The sequence below is a fragment of the Ambystoma mexicanum genome, chromosome 6p, assembly GCF_040938575.1.
Source record: "Ambystoma mexicanum isolate Mex_15411 chromosome 6p, UKY_AmexF1_1, whole genome shotgun sequence".
NCBI lineage: Eukaryota > Metazoa > Chordata > Amphibia > Caudata > Ambystomatidae > Ambystoma > Ambystoma mexicanum.
In genome coordinates, this window is record NC_090935.1 from 252,842,045 (window position 1) to 252,860,874 (window position 18,830).

An 18,830-nucleotide genomic window follows, 5' to 3' on the forward strand; every position below is an offset into this window, starting at 1 on the left:
TTTTGGCGAGTAGGGGGTAGAGGGAGGAAGTAAGGTGTACAACAAAGGCATTTTGCACAATCCCCTACCCACCTGCCAAAATCAGCTCTCCTTCTGAGGGCATGTGGAGCCCAGGGTATAGGGGTGGTATTTTTTTTTACTGGATATCTATTACAGATGTCCAGTTAAAAATGCCATGCTTTCCCCTTGGCTCCCCAGCGCCAATTGCAAACTGTTTGGCTTTGTACCCATTGTATTCTAAAGTATACTCTAAAAGGCAACATTTTAACCCGTTATTTTAAAAACATTCACGGGGGTAGGGTGGCCACACCCCCCAAACCCACCTTGATTGACTCTGGCTTCCTCGCTGCGTTCGGTCACTATGGTATTTCTCTGGGAAATATTTATGCCCGTCCACTTAAACAATTCACCAGCTCCCACTGGCCCTCGGACTGCGTTGGGAACAGGGAGGGGGGAGCCCGGGGACTGTGGTGGGAGCAGGATGGGCAGGAGCACTGGTATAGCAGTGGAAGCAGGGTGGGGAGGAGCCAGTGTCTGTAATGGGGTGGAGAGAGCCCAGAGACTGGGTAGGAGTGTAATGAGGGAGCCCAGCAACTGTGATGGGAGCAGGTGGCAGGAGCCCAGGGACTATACTGGGAGTAGGGTGTGGTGACGGCATTCAATAGTTCATAGCCATTTGTACATACTGTCCTATTGGAATTTTTGGGGAGGCCCTGCCTGCCCCAATTTTGCTCAGGGGGTGGCCCAGGCCAAAAAAGTTTGAAGACCACTGCTTTACAGGGTGGGTTGTATTATGTAGTGTGCTAGAACTATGGCAGATGTGTATACAACTTTGAATGGACAGTCCCTTTTTATCTTTGAGTAATTGTATTTTTGCTGTGTTGCAACTAACCAACGATCCACGACCTTGCGGAGATAAGCGTGCCATTCCGTCCACGTTATCAAAATTAGACATGGAGGTTTATAATTTACTTGCGTTTCCAATCTGTTCGGAACCCTACTGGTGTACTAGAGGTGTGGCGCTGATTGATGGTTTAGAAACCGATATTCATCCCTGGACCACTGGTGCCCCGGAAGTTGATTTGTCACAATACTATCAGCAGCATTTGATATGGTTAATCACATGACTTCGTTTGAGACAGTTGGTGGTAGTAGTAGTCCACATGTCCAGCAGATTATGTATTTGGTTCTGTACCTTTTTGAAGATTTCAACTAATAGTCCAGATCAACCCTTTAACATCTGTCAACTCCTTAGTCACTTGTGGAGTCCCTCAGGGGCAGCCAACTCTCCTGTGCTCTTTGATGTGTACCTGGTACTCTGACAAAACTTTAAACTGTTTATGGTTCATGTAGAAGACACTTGGATATACATTGCGGTTGGAAAGGTTGTTGGGAAGTTTGAAATCCTAGATTATTGCACTTCTGTTCAATCTCGGATGAAGGATCGCCACTTGCAAGTGAATAGATCAAAGGCGGAGCACATACCTTTTGTGGAACACCAGTAAAAATTGATTCATTCCAGCATTATCCCTCTCCTTTTAGGGCATTTACTTCCACTGAGCCAAAAGTCAAACAACTTGACTTTTTGATCAAATGACCCCAGAAACTCAGCTGTTAGTAGAGATTTCCTTCAACTAAGAACTTTAAGTATCACAGTCCCCATCCTTTCCTTTAAGCACAAGACTTTGTGGTAGGATCCATCCATGAATTCAAGACTGGACTATGCAAATGTCTTTAATGGTCGATTCCACGTGTTTGATTGACAAACCTCAGAGGACACTACTTCTGGGCTTTAAGATCATGAAAGGCGAACATGTTTCCTCAGCCAGAAATACTTTCTCTTGGCCTGATGTAGACAATTGGGTTCAAACGCTACCTTCACTGGTGTGCAGAATGTATTTTGGAGATGCTCCCTGGGCAGTTCCACCGTGTGTGATTAGCTATCTACTCTCTGTTTGAGAGACGATAGCCAATCATAGAAAGTTGACTTCTGCTTCAATTGAGTGTTCCAGGAAGTATTCAGCACATTTCAAACTTCATCCAAATACTCACATGAAGCTGAAGTTTGGTATACCATTTCAAATTCTCTCAAAATCAGTGGCCAACTGCTTTGCCACGCCCATCGTCCCCCCCACTGAGTCAAACTGGCATCTAAGGGTAGCAGTAGACTTGGATTTTAAGTTACCGAAACCTGGAGTTCCTTCCACCAAGAAATTAGGTCTTTAAGTGCCGCTTATGGGCAGATGTGCATTATTTTGATGGCCGGGAATCGGCATCTTCACAAAGTTGGATCCATACGTCTAAACCGCTCCTGGAGCGGTTTAGACGTATATCAGGTCTAAAGACGAAGGTATCGGTTTAGACCTGATACCCAGCTGAGCAACTCTTCAATGGCCATCACTTACTCTCACGACCTCTGAAATAAGTTACTCCTTAGTTAGGGCTAAAATATGAGGGAATGCCCTCCTCAAAGTTATGGTACTTTTTCATTTTGGTTTGGTTAACCAATGAGCAGCACTACTACTGCCCTTGTATAAAACTGAATCCGAATAGAAAGTGTACGTATCCAGGGGGCAAGCCATGGTAGGGGAGGAGGGTGGTTTATCTACTATCCTGTATTAAATTACTGTCTCCCTCACAGCCTTGGCCCGTACTGTGATGCTCCGCTGGGGAGCAGTCTAGCACAACTGTGATTTCCTCATGGGTATCACCATGGCCATCTACTCATGGATGTCTGTAACTGTTCACAGTGATTTCTCCCACTGCCGGCTACCAGAGGTATTACCCACTGCTAACTCACTGTACTAGGACTTGGTGCCCACTGCTGTGTGCTCAGATATGGTGACCGCTGCCCTTTCCCCTCTGTTATTTAGGTTCAGAGACTGCATGCTGTCCGCTGGACTCTAGGATGCCTATGGACATCGGCACACAACTATCATATCTAGAGTGCACCAAGACGAAGACATCAGAACAGTCATACAGCATAGAAACTCCAAATGCCCAACAATCACTCTCTATACTACCTTGCTTAAATACTACTGTACAGCACATATGTAGACCAACTAAGCCACCCACATGCAGCAATTGAACATTCCCTCACAACACATGTCAAACACCAGAAGGCTATAATTCTCCAACGAGCGTATACCCCCCAATCCCAACAAATGCATCATGGGCACACGGGGCTCCTCTCTGGATACAGATATCTCAATTGCTCCCAGCATTAACAGCTTAGAAACAGACCCACAGATTACTTACGAACTACACTCTTAAACTCAAAAGCAGAGCTTTCTTGCATTTTCCCCTGTCTCCACTAACCAAACCCAGCCCCATCTTTTTTAGAACACAAATTGCCCCGAGACGATGTAAATGGCAGTGGAGCTCACCATAAAACCTAATAACATAAGTAATTTGGTTTAGATTTTCTTTGCTAGCATCATTTGGACTACTTTATGCTCAATAAAGTCTTGAACCAAAGCCCTCAGCTCGAAAGCACTTAGCAAAATTCGTAACCCCCAACCACAGTCCTCAAACCCCTAAACTCCTAGCCTTTTGTTTACCCCTTACACCAAACCGTAAACCTAAATTAATTCAACTGAAGTATATACCAGAGAGATAGAATGCTAAACCAAATCCTAACTCTATTGGTTCACACATAACTTGAACCTTAACCCAGTTCACAAAATTTAAAACATAAGCATAAACCCTAGAACACTAATACAAATAATAAAAAGCAAATGGGGGATTGAGGAAAAGCCATGGAATGGATATAATTTATCTTGAAGATGAACCCAAGGGTGAAAGAAGACTGTAAACCACCTAATTTCCCTGTGGAATGCAGGAGTTCCACTAGGAATCCTCCCATTCACTTGGTTATTTAATGTGTATGTTACACCTTTGGCAGACATCAACCCTTTAACTAAACCTTTTCAACTATATGCAGACAATTCACCTGAAATAGGAATCTGAAAACCCCAACCTATATATCACTGGTCCCCTAGAGACAATCCAGTTCTGCACCATAAATAATCTCTAAGATTCCTTCTCATCTTCTTGAAGATACAAAAGTGACTGATACGCAAAGAAGGATGTCTTACAATTCCCAGTTCCCAATGCGTTCAAAAGCACCCAACAACCTTGCAGATATTAGCTATCACAGTTTAAGGAATACTATACACCTCTTCCTGAATTGAAGGCTGGGACACAGTTGCATACTAAGTGTGGATTATAAACATTTATCACAAAAATAATAAGGGGGTTGGGAGAAATCCCATCTATCCATAATCCTAAGAGGGGTTTCCCAGCCTCAACGAAACTATGGAATTTCTGTGTATGGATGTTAAACAAAAGAGCATCCTCCATCCTGTGTCCAAAACCCTAAACTGACCCTTACAAACAAAACCCAATATAAGGTATAAAAAGGAGATTTTTGTGAGCTAGGCACTTGTAGCTTACTTTCAGAGTTTAAAACAAAGTTCGAAGGTGTTGAAAACAAAGGAATAAAGTTCCATCAGGAAAGGGGTCTTCCCTTCCCCTAGATTTCTTCTGGTGGCTTGAATGTAATTTTTTTATCGCAGGTCAGGGAGGGAGACTCTTCACTAGAGTCTCCATTAAATCCACAGTTCTTTTCAATATATCCCACCTTCAAGGGATATGGTTCAGTTGGCTAGCGGGGGCGATTGTCCCAGTAGCCCAAAAGGTTCAGAATGCAGCAGAGGCCTAACAGTGTGTTGTAGATGCTTGGGGAGAGTATAGGGGACAGGGGGGCGTCAACAAGGCATCAACAAAAGCTACATCATGGGTAGATTATTATATGACTGGGGGCAGATTGTACTAGGAAATGAAACGCCATTTTAGAAAATTGCAGCCATCTTGAAATCAAGGCCTGGCACTGTGCCGCAGCCAGGACAGCAGGTCCAGGCACGAAAAATAGAAATATGTGTGTGTGTGAATGCAGGAGTAGGCTACAGGCTGGGCAGCAGTGGGAAAGGCAAAAACCGCAGGATCCATAAATGTGTAATTGTCTCATACCAACAACAAGTGTAACGAGACCATGAGGAGGTCGAGATCACCCGGTGAGCAGTTCTCCCATGAGAAGGAGGGGGCACAGGGCACTATCCTCCCCCAGTTCAAACCCCAGGTTATAGTGCCCAGATGCCCCTGTCCCAAGACCCTAAAATTCCAGAGTACCAGTCAGTCTCAGACCACCGACCATAAAGCTGTTAGAAGGCCAATTTATCAGAAAGATCATTTATCAGAAAGGTCATAGCGGAGTATCCAGGGCCCATGTGATTGGTCTTGTAGGGTGCCGGGGAAGGAAATTAACAAATCCAAGCCAGTGGTGGGAAGAACTGGAACAGCGCTGACATGTCTGGTGTACTCTCCTGCCAGGGTATCGCAACTTTAGCAATGATCCTTAAAAGGGATATGGTTCTTCCCCTTTGTATTCATTCTCACTGTTCTTTAGTTATAGGTTTACTTCTCTTCTCACTCCAGGTTTACTCTCCTGCCAGGATAGCACAGTTCTGTTTCTTTGGCGCAGGTCCAAGGCTTGCACAGTGCCTGGTTTACACTCCTGCCAGGGCTTTATATCCTTTTATGGGTGTGAGTCCAAGAATCACCATTTGCCAGGTTCACTATCCCGCTAGGGCTTTTCCGTGTTCTACTCACTCGCTTTCATCGAAGAAATAATGTTTTTCCAGTATTGGTTCACCGACCCTTTCCCAGCAAAGTTCTTATTGGTAACAGCTCCTCTTCAAATATTGGATCAACAACCCTTTCTTAATACTGTTTATATTTGTACCAGTTCCGCCAATTACTTTAATTGGGATTTCTTGCACTGTTAAGGACCCACGTCTGGGCAAACCCGTCCCACTCTGGTATGTTTTTTGGTTTGCTAATGTCACCCAGAGTGGGACGGGCATGCCCAGATGTGGATCCAGAGCCCGCTGGGCCTAAAGACCCAAGCTACGCCTCACTGATGACACCCAACAAGGCTGAAACATGTCTGGGATGCTTGTGGTCTCGTGCAGAAGGGATTTGACCGAGCAGTTTGGGATGGACTGCCCCTTTTGGGGTAGGACCAGCCTGATTTGCATATAGTTTTCACCTTCTGTAATAGCTTAGCAGGCTGAAAAATGATGGTCTGAAGGGTTGCCCAGTGTTGTCCCCGTGGTTATGATTAATTCAAAACCTTTCAGTCATCACCTTTTTGTTGTTGTTTTCCTTCCCCATCAGTCATTTTAACACACTGGGGTAATGTAATTTAAGACACGATGGGATAGATAAGCTCTTGGGCCATGCTTCTTCTCTATCAAAAAAAGGATCAGGAGTATAGAGGGAATATGATACGCTCACCTGGTATCCACAGGGACGCCACCCAGCCGGGTTACTCGCTGGTATGCTTCTCAGCTTTGCCCTGATGTGGTCTGCGGGGAAAGTTGTGCCTGAAAATACAGGAGGACTGTGTTCAAGACTGACGGACTGGGGTAAGTATCCTCCCTCCACCCCTGTATGATTTCAGTCCCTCTGGCGTCCTCTCCTCACCTTGTGGTAGAATTAGATGTGCTCTCCGTCCTGCCTTCTTTGCAGGGGTGCGTTGTCTTTCATGGGCGAGTGCGGTCCAGTTACTTCACTGACGCCGGCCCGTTTGATATTGTTCAGGTAGGTCTTATTGCTGTTCTTTACTTTTGTTGCTATCCTGCATGCCTTTCTTTGTTTAAAATGTCTCTTTTTTTCTCCCTTAGGTATGCGGAGCTGCAGCGCAGCGAACTGGCTTGGTTGAGCCCCGCTGGTAAATGATGGCGCATTAAGAGCACTATGATGTGGTAAGTAAACGCTATGCGCAGCACAGCAAAGTCTTGCATTTGCTAACCTGTGTTTTCCTTCCTTGTAGGTCGCGGTGTTCTTCAGCGCGAGTGGAATGTCCAGAGTGGTGCCAGCCGAGAGGCGACCAGCCAGGTAAGCCTTTTGAGCAGTTCGTAATTTGTAAATGTCTCTACTGCTTTCTTTAATGTTGCCTCTATCTTCCTCTTTCAGGTCGTTCTGTCCGGGAGGCGTGAAGATTCGAGGAAGCTGTTCTCAGTAGCTGCGAGTGTTTAAAGATGAAGACTGCAGGTAAGATGCTGCTGCTAATGATGTTCCTTTTGTCTCCTTGCAGGTTCTGCTTCTCTGAGGTTCGAGGGAATAGTTGGACACGGTGAGCGTCACGTTGCAAGCTGCAAAGTAACGTGAAGCGTGTTGTCTTGCTCGGGTGTGGTTTAAATAGCCCCAACAAAATAGTCCAGGTAAAGTAGTCCCTAGGCTACCACACCCAAAACACTAGACCGCATAGCTTGGTTCTTACGAACCAAGCTATGTGGATGCCTCCATGTTGGCTGACAATACAATAAAGTAGTTCCCAAGCAGATTGTTTTTCATGGTGTATGAGCGCCATGAGGGCTTTTGAAGAGGATGCCAGGCTCTAGAGGCCCGAGTCCCGACTCCACCTGGCCAATGGGTTTGCCAGAGGGGGTTTTGGGCGAGGATCGTGACAGAATAAGAGGAGAAGGAAGGGGTTAGGGTGGGACAGAGAAGCTCAGGGAGGTGGACAAAGGAGAACAAGAGTGGGCGGAAGGAGGTAGTCATCAGAGATGGGTTGAAAACTGAGGAAAGTGGCAAAGGAGAGGTTTAGTAATAGTCAACAGCATAAGCGTACACCAGTAGAAGCTGAGCTGCAGTGCAGGCAATGTAGCATGGCTGTGAGCACCGTCAGCCACCTTAACAGTGGTTGGGGCCAGGACCAATGGCCTAAAAGAAAACAGAAGAGTAAAAGTGAGAGCAGTCACAGACTTGTGTGATGAATCTGATGGTGACATAACTACTTTGGTGACCTTTCCCCATGTGGCCAGGGAACGGCAGCCACTACCTTATCCCGACACTGACCGAGACGACGGCTATATGAGGGAGGTTGACTTGATGGGAGGGGTGTTGCAACATTATCGGATGATACATGGTATTTCCCCCTTTCTCATTTGAGGATAACCCTGCCATTTCCCATGTTCTAATGGCATATTGTCATCCCTCCCCTCACCGGCCTAAGAAAGGCACTGAAGACATCTTCCCAGATTCTACACACAAGACATCAAGGATTGACTTGTCCTCCAAGATCACTAAGAACACTAACAAATTATCAGAAACAGACTTTTATTTCCCCAAGTTCGAAAATACTGTAACAAGGAAGATGAGCCGAGTAATGAGGATCAAGGGATGCCAGGAGCGCAGGTTGTGCTCTAATTGTTACAGAAACCTACCTAAGCAGAGAAATTGAAACCGGCACAACAGCTGATGAAGGTACGCTGGCTGGAGAACTCTACCTCTCTCGGTGCTGACCGAGGGACCGTGGAGTGGTGTCTGGAGTGAGGCAGCTTTCCCACAAGGGAAAGGAAAGCAAACTGGAGGTGAACATAGGTGGCAAGAACAGCAGAAGCAGACTGAGAGCTTCTGGGCATTCACCGGTACTATCAGGCAGCCTTCACTGAACCGAATCCCGGAGAAAAGTAAAGAGAGAAGCGGAAGCCGCAAGAGGACATGAAGCTGAGAAGCATAAGTGGCTAGAGAAGGCAGAAAGCCGGAAGGCCGCCACCAGCTTGGAGCAGTAGAATAGACATACGCCGTTGAAGGGAAGCGCCCCCAATTCAGCACGATCCTCCCCGCAATGAGAGACAATAAGGGACTCTCCCGTAGTGGGAATAAGGCCAAGACAGAGTGCGGGTGAGCGTAAGTGGGAGTTTATCCGAAAATAAGGCATGCAAAGAACTCTGCAACCTACGAGAGCGCTCTGCCTGACAATAGCAAAGACAGGCGTATTTCTAATACAAAAAACGTCATCAACACCTAAACACTATAGGGGGCACAAGTCAATTGGGATTGGGTGGCGTCGACTAACTATAGGTGTTGCTGCAGCGGGGTTGGTCTTGGCGGGACGACGTCACTGGTCAGCCTCGTGGGTTGGGTTGGGCCTGGCAGGCCGGCTTGAGGTCATCCGTGCGGTGTTGATGTGCTGGGGCAGCCTGTGACAATGACGAATACCTTTCCTGTCTCATTTGCCCTAGGCCATGCACACTGCAGTTATTCAGAAAATGACATTTAAGTTCATTAATAAATCACTTCAGCAGCTTATCTTATAAAATAAACACAACACATGAGGAATGCACCTCGTGAGAGGTCTGGTGGTTGTCGGTTGGGGTGAGATTTACCTGTGTCCTATTGACCGGTATTTTAGGTCGCGGGACGGGGCTCTGGGGCCTGGGCCGAATGATACATGTCTGTCTGCTGCGTTAGAAGTTATTATATAGATGGGTCTCTGTGTCTTGTCCCAATGATGGGGGTCGTCCTTACACGGGGTCAGGATTCTTGGGGGGGTTCGTGGGATTTATGAGAGGGTGCTGGTAGATCAGTGGGTTCATCCGTGGGTTTATTACCGTGCTGTAAATAACACAGGTGGCGGGCTGTGGCCTTGGTTGCGGCGCCGGGGCCTCTGACTCTCTGAAGTAACGCCAGCTTGGTTGGGGGAGGTGAGGGAGCGCGGCACAAGTCTTAGCTTTTTTATCTGGCAGGCTTGGTGGGGTGGGAGAGGGAATGGCCTTGCATATATCCACAAAGGTATTTTCCTCGTGCGTTGCTGATCAGTGGATGCAGAAGTTCTATACTGTTCTGCCTTATTTTGACGTTATTTAGACACATATATATATACTTCAATTTCGTTACACATTTCTTTAATACAGTCGGTTCCAGTACCTTTTCATTACCTAACCTTATATTCACTACATTGTGTGCGTATTGTATATACATTAGACGTTATACGAGGGATATCTAGGTTATGGCCTACAGAGATTGATGCTCGCCGCTTTGGGTGAATTAAAAAAACATATATGAGTTCAAGTTTCTACATACTATTGGAAAACACTTTTACAGATAGAAGTTACACGTTTGGTCAACATCTTTCTCCGTGGTTATAGCAGCATTAGTCCAGACCTGGAGGGATATCATATAACGTTACATTTTTATGGCTTATTCACATTTTAAACAGAGGTAGTTCATTAATACCAATACTTGAATTGTTTTCTACCTTCTTTAGATAGTGATGCTTCAGCTTTTTTCCTCGCTACCCCGGCCTTGCGGTCCGGGTCATACGGGGTGCAATATCACATTGTTACTAATATAATGTTGCCGTGTTGGCATCTCGGGTTTAGCTCATCTCCGACTTTCTCATGGGAACGCACTCGCAGCGGATCTGTCAGGGCTGCTGAGGCGACAGAGATGCATGAAAGGCCCTCCAAAGGTGGGGGCCTCGTTACAGTGTGCTGAGCTCACACCATATTTGCTAGGCAAGATGGCGTCTAGGCCTATCTTAATTTTTGGTAAATGCAAGGACAGGGTGCGTGTGGGCAATGTCGTCGGCGGGTGAATCCTCCTCCACCTGGGCCCGGGTGGCATGAGGGGGCGCCCACCGAGTCATGGTCCTCACCTGGGGAGGAAGCTGTAGGTGAGGAGGGCCTCGTGGCCATTGCTCCCCTACATTTCCCCCCTTTCGTTACTTAAAGTAACGAATTTCTTTAGCTCTTCCAATCGTCTACATTCTTGTTCCTCTATCACTGCGTCATCCCATGCAGGGGTTCCTTTTATAGGCATCCATGCTCTGCACACCCCCCTTAAACTCTCACCTCTCCTAGCATACTCGTCTGGTGTACATGTTAAATATATACAGTCGCCAGTTTCTTCCAGATCTACCCAGACCTCCTCATACCATTCCAGTTCTACGTCTCGTGGTTCTTTGATAGTGGTGTGCCATAGTTTATCTACTATGTACTTATCACGGCACATAGGCACTAACTGGTACCTGGGGGTGTTATCTGCTCCTGTCTGCACATGTACTTCTTGTGTTGCTTTAATTGTACCACCGGAGTTGCCCATTGTCACCATCATCATTGCACCGTTAGGAACTGCGTTAGCACAACATCGGAGGCCCACCTGGCACAGGCAGAACATCACAAGGATGATCACCACTATTGGTATCAGGAACTTCATTGTCACTCCAAGCCATGAGGGAACCCAAGAGAAGATATTGTCGAACCACGAGCTATCCTCAGCTCCACCTTCCATTTTCATCTTCTCGCCCAGGTTATGTACTGCTTCAATAACGTGGGACAGGGACCCATTTTCTGCGTCTTCGGAAGGTACGAACGTGCAGCACGCACTTCCTATTTTTCGGCAAACACCTCCATCGATTGCTGTTAACAGGTCTAAAACATACCTGTTCTGCATGGTCATTAATCGCAGAGCTCGTAGTTCCACCTTTATTATGTTAAACCCTTCTTCAGTATCATTGGCCAACTGGATCAGTTCCCACCGTGTGATCTGGAGCCATTTTGCATTTGCTCTTGCTTGGACACTTGATACTAGCGAAGCAAAGAATGTTTCCACGGAGCTGAACAGGCGATACCTGTCTGGAATCTGTGCCAATAAATCAGATGATGCTTGTGATATGTAGTTCGAGGCTCGCTTGTTCCTTGAGAGCTCTTCTCCTTTCCCTCCGGAGGACAGGACATAAAGGTGCGCTTGTGTAGTTGGAGAAGCTGCATTCTGGTTCAAGCCTCCTTTCATCATGTTACTTCTGTCAATATGGCTTTCTGGAATCACCATTAGTGTTGAATGCAAAGTGGCCATTGAGCAGCTACCACTCCATGATTGGGGAAGGTGCAGGTACGCCTGGTTTCCGCATACCCAGTAGGTGTCCATTAGTGCTGCTGTTCCTTTTTTCATATCTGGGATGGTAAGAGTTTTGTTACAGTTCTTGTTCGTTCCCATTGCCATTTTTCCTTCTCCCTTGAAACATAGTTCGTTTTGTATTTCACTTTGTAGTTTGAAGGGTTTCTCCATCGCTGTTACCCATGTTAGTTTAGGGATGTGTTCTTTCCATATTGGCAAGCATGTTCTTTCCATCCACCGCAACTTGTCCGGTTGGACACCTTTCAGTGCTTCTGCCTTGCACAGCACTTCTTCGTCTTTCCATTTGTTTTCGGAAAACAGTGTCCCTTGTATTGCAAAGAAAGGTTCTTTAAGACAGATCACTCCAGATGCTTGCGAATAGCACGTTTTGTTGTTCTGTAGCATTCTGAAAGAGACATCGTGTGCTTGGAAAGTGTTCTTTATTCTACACAGCGTGAGATGAAGGAGACATTGGGCATCCACAATGGGCAATTCTCGTGGCAACAATACTTTAGGTGTGCCTGATGCATGGGGGATAAGTGAGCAGACATAACAGCTCTCATTGGTTGTCTGTTTGGCTGTTGTGCTCATATCTGCATACCATTTATTTGCTTGGTGAGGGTGTCGTGGGTCTTCCATTTTGTCTAACCCTAGCCCATAATACTCATCATACCCTTTTCCACCAGTCTCTCTTCTCCGCCTACTTTTCTCCCTTCTTCTGTACCTTCTTGTTATGGTAGGTGAAGAACCAGGCCCCCCTTCCTCCCTTCCACCCCCCTTTTCTAATTCTTCATATAGGGACTTGTGTTCTGTCATCATAATCACTTTTCCATCCTCCTTAATAAACAAGAGATCGTTGTTTGAAATTGGGGCGGGAGGGATCGTGTAGTTGTTGTATGTTCCAGGTTGGGACATTGTGTCATTATTTACATTTTTGGTTCTCGATTGTGACAGGACAGCAGTGGGTGGTGTAGTATAGTATCCCCACACAAAGTGTGATCCATCCCAGATCAAGAAATCACCTTCTTTGATACCTACAGTCGGAATTGTTTTCGTTCCAGGGGCAAGGGTGGTGTTGTTCCCCCCTCCCCCCTCGTTCATCTCGGTAGAGATGAACGCTATAACCCAGTGTAATACTAGACAAAACATTGAGATGAAGAACACGATAGCACACATTGATAAACCACATTCAAATGAATATGTTAATCTAGCCACTAACATTTCTCTAAATCTAACATATCTATTAGTTGCAGGCTGCCCATTCGATGCCATGATAAATCCTGTTTGAGACACAACAGTTCATTAAATACAAACATGTAAACATTTCCACGTTGTAACGTTTCGGTGATAAAATATAGGGTTGGGTGAGGGAGGGGGTGTGTTGACAGACAAGGTAGCCTTTCAAGCATCATTATTCGTACCTTACTATATATATATAAATAATAAAAAACATGACAGTTTAAAAACAACAATAATAAAAAAAAACATCTTAAAGAGCACAGGAGAGGAAAAAAAAAGAACCCCACGCAAAACTTTCAAAAATTGTAATAAAAAGAAAATTTGCATACACATATGTACATGTTTTAGTCCAGGACATTTGTTGCGCGCTAATTGTGTTCACTGTTCATCTTATAATGCACACAAAATTCCAATCATTCATTCTGCACAACTTCATCGTCCGCTGTTGCCTGTGCCTCGTCCTGCACCTCACTCTCCGCAGCGCTGTAAGCTTTACGTACGTCTGTCAAATGCACCCAATATCGCAGGCCCTTAACCTTTACTGCTGTAGGCGTGCAAAACACTACCTCATAGGGGCCATGGAAACGTGGTGCGTTCCACCTCCGCACAAAACTTCTAACATAGATAAGGTCGCCAGGCATTAGCTGTAGTGGTTTTTCAGGCAACCTGTTTGGTTCAGTCGCGTTCCCCTCCTCTCTTGTCAAGGGGGGGGCTAGTTGCTTTGCAATTACGCGCGCTGCCCGTGTCAGTTTTCGCAGATATTCTGTGAACTCCTCCCCCAATATAGCTGAGCTTCTGTGTGCATCAGAACGCTCACGGAGAGGCGAATGCGCTGTATGCATTCTTCTTCCCGTGACGATCTCGTGCGGGGACAAATGGTGATCCTTACTTGGCTGGTTTCGTAGTTCAAACAAGGCCAAAGGCAGGCAGTACATCCAAGTCTTTTTAAGGGAAAAACAAAGTTTGGATAATCTGCTTTTTAACAGGCCATTTATCTTTTCCACGACGCCATTACTTTGAGGATGATAAATCGAACATAATCTGTGCTTTATCCCCAATAATGTAGTCACTTCTTTAAATAATTCATTAACGAAATGCGTCCCGTTATCTGAGCGAATAACGTCGCAAATTCCCCAGCGCGGAAACACTTCCCGCACTAGGAACTTCGCGGCGCCCCTCGCGTCAGGGCGGGCACATGGACCTGCCTCCACCCACCTCGAAAATGGACATACAACCACAATCATGTATCGAGCCCCGTTACACCTTTCTCCCATGTCTACATAATCAATGTGGAGCTCTCTGAATGGGCCACTTGGTTTTGGTATCGTACCCCTTAGTGTACGCAGTGTCATACCTGAGTTGTAAATTTGACATGTCGTGCATTCTAGGGCTAACCTTGTGACGTGTTCCTGGAGGCAAGGTGCAAACCAATCTTCTTGTATCTCTGCCATTATGTGTTTCTTTGTGTTGTGTGCGGGAAAGTGTAGTTGTTGAAATGCTATTTCTAACAGCGTAATTGGCATTACCACTTTTCCTGAACTCTCTTGTCGCCACAATAAATCAGTCGGTGATTTGCTGCATCCTCTCTTAGTCCACAGCAATTTTTCTTCTGCACTAGCTCCCTCTTGCAGCTCTATTATCTCCTGTGTGGACATCATGTTGTATCCTGTGGGGACCTCTTGGCTTACTGTGTGGTGCAACATGTACTCTCCTATTTCACCTTTTTGTAGATATGAAGCTGCTTTGGCAGCGGCGTCTGCTGCCGCGTTCCCTAAAGATACAAAATCTGTATTGGTGGTATGAGCTTGACATTTTACGATGGCCACTGCCGTGGGGTCTTGCAGGGCCTCAATCAGTTCTTTCAATAATTCTGCATGCTGGACTGGCGTTCCGTCTGCTCGTCGGAACCCTCTCCGCCCCCACCGGGCCAACCCACCGTGAACTGTTGTTGTCATGTATGCTGAGTCTGTATATATGGTCACTGCGCACCCCTTGGCGGCATGCAATGCTTCTATTAGCGCTATTAGTTCTGCTGCTTGCGCTGAATAGTGTGATGGGAGGCGGTGTTGTACTAGTATCTCATATTCATCTTCCTCTAATCGTACCACTGCCATACCCACATGCTTTTCTCCTGTCTCCATGTCGATTGATGCTGACCCGTCAACAAAATACACCTCACCCTCGGTCAGGGCATTTTCAAAAATCACTTGATCCTTACTTTCGTCACCTGTGTACGTGGCGCAGTTGTGGTTTTGCATGTCCTCTACGGTGCATACCTCTGTGATGAATGTGGCTGGGTTCACTGTTTTACATCTTACTATATGGATGTTAGCGCTGGACAGTATTATCTCATATGCTGTGGCGCGTTGTGTTGTCAATGTGCTCTTTGTTCGCTCTAATATTGCAAAAAGTGAGTGCTCCACAAACAGTGTCACCGGGCAGCCCATCACTATCGTGGCACTTTTTTCAATTGCGAACGCGGCTGCAGCTAGGGATTGCTCGCACGCGAAATGACCTTGCATTACTGCGTCTAGGGTGCCGCTATAGTAAGCGAGTGGTTTATGCCCTAAAGATGTTTTCTGTGTCAGTACTGCTGTCATCAGTGTTCCTTTGCAGTGTGAAAATAAGAAGAATTCGCGCCCATAATCTGGGTTTGCTAGTACTGGAGCGCTTGATATCAGCTCTTTTAGTGAGTTAAATGCTGTGTTCATCACCTCTGTCCATTCTATGTGTTTGTGTTCTTGTTGTGCTTCTTTTAGTGCCTGTAGCAAGGGCCTTGTGTACGCCGCATAGTCCAATATCCATGCTCGGCAATAGTTACACATACCCAGAAATTTCTGCATCTCTTTTACTGTTTTGGGCTCCCCAATTGTTCTAATCGCCTGTGCCATGTCTGGTATAATTCGCTTGCCATCCTTTGATATCAACTGACCCAAGTATAGGACCTCTGTCAGACAGTATTGTAACTTCCCCTTGTCCACCTTGTACCCCTTATTTGCCAATAATGTCAAGAGTGTTATCGAGTCCTGTCTGCACTCTTCCTCAGCCTGTGCACAAACCAATAAATCATCAACGTACTGAATCACTGTGCTTTCTACAGACAAATTCCCTAGATCTTCATGTAGTACCCTGTTAAATATGCTTGGGCTCTCGCAATATCCTTGTGGTAGTCTGCAGTGTTCGAATCTCCTTCCTCCCAATGTAAATGCTGTCAAGTACCTGCTCTCTTCTGCTAAGGGAATCGAAAAAAATGCATTTTTTAAGTCAATTACTGTGAAGTGTGATGCTACTTTTGGAATGTTGCACAGTATTGTCGCCGGGTTCGGGACTAAAGGGAACTCCTTCATTACCACATCGTTCAGTGGGCGTAAATCTTGTATCATCCTCCATGAACCCCCCTTCGCTTTTTTGATTGGGTAAATGCATGTGTTGCATGGGGAGTTTGAGGGCACGATTATACCCTGTGCTAGCAGTGCTTCTATTGTCTCTCTGATCCCTTCTTCTGCTTCTCGCGACAGTGGATATTGTTTCACCCGGGGTAGTATTGCTCCCTGTTTTACTTTTATCACCACAGGCTGAACTTCATGCAGCAACCCTACATCGTGGGGGCCATTAGTCCATAAGTTAATGGGTACTGAACTCATGTCTTCATCAAAAAATGTGTGCGGTGCTCCTACTACCGCCATTAGTTCAACCTTAGTTTGTCTGGCTGTAACTACAATGTCACAGGGCATTGCCAGTTCCATCACTACTTCACCATCTCCCTCAGTGTCAGAAAATAGCTCCTCGTCCGAGAGCTCTCTCAGCGGGATATTTGCATTTGTACACAATACTGTCCGCCACTCACACCCTTCCATGTCAATACCAATCACACATATTCTGTTTGCTGATACATGTATTGCATGCAAATCCAACGATAGTACTGCCCCAAGAGCAGTGTCAGGGCTTGCTATGGGACGGAAAAGGAATTCTGCTGGGATCCTCCACTCCACCCTTTTTAGTTCTGGTACTATGAGAGCCAATGTTCTCATACCTTCAACAAACATCTCCTCATTTCTTGGTACCCCTCTGATCTCTTTCATGATTGTGTGGCCGTGTATTACTGCTAATATACGGAGGGGGCATATGCCTGGCGTTGAACATACGATGCCGCTCCCTGTGAATGATATTGTCATGTTTAGTTTGCTCAAGAGATCTCTCCCCAGTAAGTTGATGGGAGAGTTTTCATAGTACAGTAAGGGTGCTTTCACTGTTTTCCCCCCCACTGTCACATCCAATACCTCTGTGTAAGGAACTTCAATTACAGCCCCAGAGAACCCCTGCGTCTCTAACGTTCTATTAGATAACGGGAACCGGCCCTCTCTAATGCATGATTTCTCCGCTCCCGAATCCACCATGAATATGAATTGCTTGTCTCCTATCTGCGCTCCTATCAATGGTTCCTCTGATGCATTGTGGGTCGTAGACAGTACTGGACACGCAAGTGCTCTCTGTGGGCTGTCCTATGCGGGGTGTCTCATTGCCCCCCCTTGATCGAAAATGTTCCCCGAAACTACTGACACTCCACTGTACGGTGCGGGGGCGGGTGCCCCATTAGCTACTGTGGCGAAAGTGTTACCAGGCGTGTAGTGCACATTGTCATTATTCTGTGGGCTGGTTTGTGTTCGGTACTGATGTCCGTGTAGTTGTGCGTTACTCCTTTGTACTACATTGTCTGGTTGCTGGTATTGTCCCATGGGGAGGCCGTAGGGGCTTCCTGGATGGGGGTGTCCGTACTGTTCTATTTCTTGGAAACCGTTGTTTTGTCTGCTCCTACATTCTCTTGAGTAATGCCCCCATCTCCCACAATTCCAACAGCTCCCCTGTGGACCTCTGGGACCCTGCCACCCATTTCCTCCCATTCCTCCATACCCTTGTCCTCCTCTTCGACCCCTGTACCCACCTCTTCCTCCTCTTGGGGCCCACTCTTGCCACGTTGGACCTCCGTTCTGCTCCTGCTCTGTCCACTGTCGTTGCCCTTGTCCTGCCCAATTCGCTGCTATTCTTCCTTGTATTGCTATTTGCCCCTCCTCTCCTTCCTCTCCCTCCCGTATGAGTGGGAGTCCCGCTACCGCTGCTGCGACCTTCACCAATTTTGATTGCACCAACTTCGCCTCATCCGCCAACCTTTTCTGTGCTACTTCCCTCTCTCTTTCTTTGATCCGTTTACAATGGTGTACTATTATGCTTTGGATCTCCGGCCAGCCTTTTGCCTCAACACCTGCTATTTTATCTAGTGCCTTTTGCACTTCCTTTGGGAGCCCTCTCTTAATGATGAAGTAAAATAGAGACGTGGATTGGTGCCAGGGCGTACCCGTTTCCGCTCTCCACATCTCCTGCACCCGGAGAATGTAATCCATAGCGTCCTCCCCGTCATTCATGGTACATTGCATTACTGACTGCAAATCAGGGGTATCTGGGAAGGTTTCCCGCAGTGCGTCCCACACCCTTGCTCGCACGGTGTTAAAAGAAGCCCCATCATGGCGATCACACTCTAAAGTTACAGCTGGAAAACCCGCTTTAGCCCATACTCTGTCTGCCTGATCCCCTACTGCGGACACTAGTAGGCTTTTCACATCGCCTACTGCTAGCGGTATACCAGCGGTATGTTTCTCAAATGCATATATCCACTTGCTTGCCCCTCCTGACAGCTGTGGTAGTAATTTCATTAAATTAGCCTTGTCCATCTGAGCCCACGGTATATAGTTTGGCCTCCCGCCCCCCCTGTGGAGTAATGGAAGTTGTAATTTCCCTTTTGCCGTTGCAGCTTCCTTTTCCTTAGTCACTGCTGACTCTAATGACGC

The 18,830-nt window shown here is 46.5% G+C and overlaps 1 protein-coding gene across 2 annotated transcripts in view; it reads right to left on the reverse strand.

The window, feature by feature from the left end:
* Window positions 1–18,830, reverse strand: part of CFAP53 (cilia and flagella associated protein 53) — a 218,303-nt gene that overhangs the window by 145,588 nt on the left and 53,885 nt on the right. The window contains exon 2 of one of the 2 annotated variants that reach the window (XM_069626966.1): window positions 10,449–13,028. The exons of the other annotated variant lie outside the window; for it this stretch is intronic. Within the exon in view, the coding sequence (XP_069483067.1) occupies window positions 10,555–13,028 (2,474 nt within the window). The 3' untranslated portion in view covers window positions 10,449–10,554. Of the gene's footprint in view, window positions 1–10,448; window positions 13,029–18,830 lie in introns of those variants that run through there. 2 annotated transcript variants of the gene reach the window in all.